General features: G+C 38.5%; 1 protein-coding gene across 2 annotated transcripts in view; it reads left to right on the forward strand.

The window, feature by feature from the left end:
• ITFG1 (integrin alpha FG-GAP repeat containing 1) overlaps positions 1-4,374 on the forward strand; it is a 219,301-nt gene that overhangs the window by 96,965 nt on the left and 117,962 nt on the right. For both annotated transcript variants that reach the window (XM_006034335.3, XM_025216323.1), the window contains exon 9: positions 2,211-2,305. In XM_006034335.3, the coding sequence (XP_006034397.1) occupies positions 2,211-2,305 (95 nt within the window). The remainder of the gene's footprint in view (positions 1-2,210; positions 2,306-4,374) is intronic.

The raw sequence follows: 4,374 nt of genomic DNA on the forward strand, positions 1-4,374 counted from the left end.
CTACATGGAGTATACAGTGCTTTTAAACATGGTGCTGTATTTCATAGTTTTCATAGACATTAGGGCTGGAAGGTACCGTGGAAGATCATCAAGTCCAACCCCCTGCCCCACAGGCAGGAAGTCAGCTAGGGTCAAAGGATCCCAGCAAGATAATCATCCAAATGTTTCCTAAGAGTCCAGAATAGGTGCTTGCACCATCTCCGGAGGCAGTCTATTCCAGCCCTTGGGGCTCAGACAGGAAAGAAGTTTTTTCTTATGTCCAGCCTGAAACAGTCTTGGAGGAGTTTGTGACCGTTTGACCTTGTCGTCTCTTGGGGCAGTCTGGTGAACAGACATTTCCCCAGATCCTGATGTACACCTCCTTATAGGCAGCCACCAGTTCCCCCTGAGCCTGCAGTTTTCCAGGCTGAAGAGTCCCACAGCTCTCAGGCTCTCCTCATAAGGCATGTTTTCTTGCCCTCTGATCATGCGCGTGGCTCTCCTCTGGACTTTCTCAAGCCTCTCCACATCCTTTTTAAATTGTGGAGCCCAGAATTGGATGCAGTACTCCACCTGCAGCTTCACCAAGGCCTAGTACAGTGGGAGGATGACAACCGCCAGAGTTTTGCTTGCCTTACCAGCTGCAACATCACATTGGTGGCTCATATTCATCCCGTGGTCAATCGTGACCCCCAAGTCCCTTTTGGCCGTGGTGCTAGCAAGCATAGTACTGCCAAGCCTATAAGCGTGCTGCGGGTTTTTTTTTTCCCAGGGTGGAGTACCTTGCATTTTTTGGTGTTGAATACTATCAGGTTTTCATCCACCCATTTTATGAGCCTTTTGAGGTCGGCCTAGATCACCAGCATATCCTCAGGTGTTGATGCTTTACCCCAAAGTTTGGTGTCATTGGCGAACTTGGCTAGTCCATTTCTGATACCAGTGTCTACATCATTAGACGTTGGGTCCGACCTCGATAGAGGTCAGGCTGATAGGCCTGTAGTTCCGCGGATCTGCTTTCCTCCCTTTCTTGAAGATAGGCACCACACTGGCCTTCTTCCAGTCTTCAGGCACTTCACCTGAGTGCCACAAGTTCCTGAAGATCCATGCCAGTGTCTGAGCTATGATGCCTGCCAGCTCCTTAAATACCCTTTGGTGTAAACCGTCTAGGCCAGATGACCTGAAGGTGTCCAGCTTCTCAAGGTGCTCCTTCATGTGGTCTGCACTGATGTAGGGTAACAATTCTCCCTCACCCTGTCCATCCCATACTGTATTGAGCAGGGTAGTGCCTTGGGGCTGGTGAAAAAATGACACAAAATACCCATTAAGCAGTTTGGCTTTTTCCTGGGTGTCGGTTATATATCAGTACTGCAGGATTTTACAGCCCACCTTGTCAGACCTAATGAAGCATCCATAGAATGACTTCATAATATATTTTCAAGATGTCTGCTTGGTGTTCTGCATACATATTTACAAGCTCAGTTACATTATTAGGCAATCCTTATTTAAACATATAAAACAGATATTTCTTCTTTCAAGTGTCAGAATTTACAAATTAAAAATGTTGGAGATAATATTCTTGCAAGAATAGTGAAAATAGTAAAATAAAGTGAATAGTAAAAGCTGAATAAACTCAAAATTGTCTTCTGCCACACACCTGAAATAGAGGGACCATCTATAATATTAGGTAACTTTTGAGTATTATAATTTTATTTTACTTGTGACATTAGATTGTGTGTGTGTGTGTGTGTGTATAATATGTGTATATATAGTGTGTATAAGTGTATATGTGTGTGTGTGTGCGCGCTAATGTGCTATCCATTGTGCCATTCACAATACAAGCGTCTTCAAAACAAATACAAGCTATACAAAATAGACTTGTGCGAACTGCCTTTTCTACAAGAAAAACTGGTGTCTCTGTAAGTGACTAAGCATTCATACTGTTTAAATGTGTTATTTTACACACAAAATTGAGATTCAGCTTATCAGTATACTGGATCAATGTGTAATTACTTCAGCAAATAAAACCTCATTTGCAGATTGAAACAACAATCTCAAATGGGTTACAGGGTGACAAAGTTAAGAATTAACAAAATCTAATCCAAACTCATGTAACTTTCACTTACTTATCACTATTTGTGGTATTATGTATGTGCAGAAGATTTGATATTTTGCAGAAATCTCAGTAAATTGATAAAGTGTTTTTTTTTTTTTCTTTTCCTTTTTTTTGGCAGATGGGGATGGGCAAAGTGAGCTGCTGCTGCCTGCCTGTGCTGATGAAACTTGTCAGAAAAGTGCCATCTATTTATCTAAACTAGGATTGGATCAGGTATCTTGAGTTTACATTTGCGGAGAAAAATTGAGTACCACGTTTAAATTTAGAAAATAAGAAACAAAAAGAAATGGGAAAGTGAAACTTCTGCTGGAAAGGAAAAAATGCAGAACAAATATCTTCTCCATTTAACTTGTAACAAATGGAAGAACTATTTAATGACAGATTTTTAAAAGTTATGTTTTTGGTAAAAATGTATTCTATAGTACTGCAAAGGGAGAAGAATGTCTATTTACCATGGACATTTCTGTTTCTCCGTAGAATAAAAGAACTTCAGGGAAGATTGTGTTTACTTCTGAGTTTTCCATCAATATATTTGAAATGAGCATGTTGAGTGCTTTTTAAAGATCTTTGTTTCTGGGTTTGGAAATAAAAGGCTGAATTCATCAAATGAGTGCTTAAACTCTCCAATTACCCTTATATAAAGGAATTACTTTAAAATAAAATGTTATAGCATGGGCTCTAAAGAATAAGTTTTAAGAGTTATTTTATTTTATTTTATTTTATTTTGAAGAAAATCTCATTATTTCATATGTATTACAAATAGCAGAACATTCTGGATTGATTTTGTTTTTAATGTTTGTGCTATTTACATACTTGACCTATGGCCTTTTAATCATAATGCACAGCATCAGCAGCTCACTAAGCAAAGACAAACCTAGTAATTACAGCCTGCCCCACAGTGACAGTTCCTCAGTTCTGTAGTCATCACATCACTAGTGGATAATGTCAGTTGTTACTCTTCAGTTTAAATTAAAAAAATCTCAGTATGTATTACTTTTGATATTCACATTATCATGGAAGATATGTTTAAATCAGCAGTTTCAATTTGTACTATTATTTTAAAAAGAAACTTCTAACATAATTGAATTAGGATGATTTAGATACCTATTAGCAGCTCCTCTAAAAATGTTGCAGTTTTTCTTTGAAAGATTTTGATGATCCTGCAAGAATAAAATGAAAAAGTAATACATGTTAACTAGAAACTTCAAGCACTTCGGCTTTAAAAAGTGCTTTGATCACATATTTTAATATAATCTTTTTTTAAATACTGGTCACAAAGAAGTTTCTAATAGACACTTGTGCTCTTGTCTTGCCTTTTCTAAGGAATGCATCCTAGTATATTTCCTTCCTTAGGTTCCTACATCAGGGGTAGAACTAGGAGAACTTTGTCAGAAACGGTTTGTTAGCTACATCAAGTCCTCTCTTTTTGTTCCTCAAGAAAAAACTGTTAACAAATTAATGTGTTTGCAGTTAAAATTGTACGATATTTCTATGAATCATCCACAGGTTGAAATATGTTTGTTTATACTCCTTACTGCACGTATTAATGTGAAATTTAAATTAATTTGCTATTAGAGTGTTGAATTAGCTCACTGGATATCACATAGCATGGTATCTATTTGTTGACTGATTAACTTGTTTATGTAGTAGTACTGTTTCAGAAAATATTGTTTGTTGGGACAGTGGGAGTAGAGTAGGGGGAAGAGTGGGTTAGTGAGCCCAAAAGATAAGCAGTCCATTGAAATTTTAGGAAATTTTTAATACAGGTTTCCCTCACTTTATGCAGGTTCTGTATGTGTGAATTCGCTCCTATGCGATGACCCTTTTTATACCAAAAATTTGTTTTATGTGAGGTAATTTTACTCTAATGCAATCTGTGTGGTGGAAACCCGCAGTCGGCTGCTTTGTGCGGTGCATTGTGGGAGAGACAAGCACCAAAATATAGTCTCCTGTGTGGATCTGTGCTCTTTGCTCGCTATCTGCGACGCGTGTTTCTGTAGTTGCCTTCCCTGTATGATAGTACTTTGTGCTTGTGTGTACTGTCTGCTGTCGGTGAGTACCAAAATTGTCTTGTAAAAGTGTTAGAAATGGGTCTGGGAGTCAGTACAGTCAAGGTCTTGAAACATATCCCCATTGGTTACAGTGTAAAGTGGGTTCCCTTTTATGTGAATTTGAGTTATGCACTGTTTTCCAGGAACGCATGTACAGCATAGAGCAGGGGTGTCCAACCTTTTTGAATGTGGGGCCAGATCACAAACTTTTTATCACCCAGTGGGCCAGCG

Source organism: Alligator sinensis, unplaced genomic scaffold (genome assembly GCF_000455745.1).
Source record: "Alligator sinensis unplaced genomic scaffold, ASM45574v1 scaffold827_1, whole genome shotgun sequence".
NCBI lineage: Eukaryota > Metazoa > Chordata > Crocodylia > Alligatoridae > Alligator > Alligator sinensis.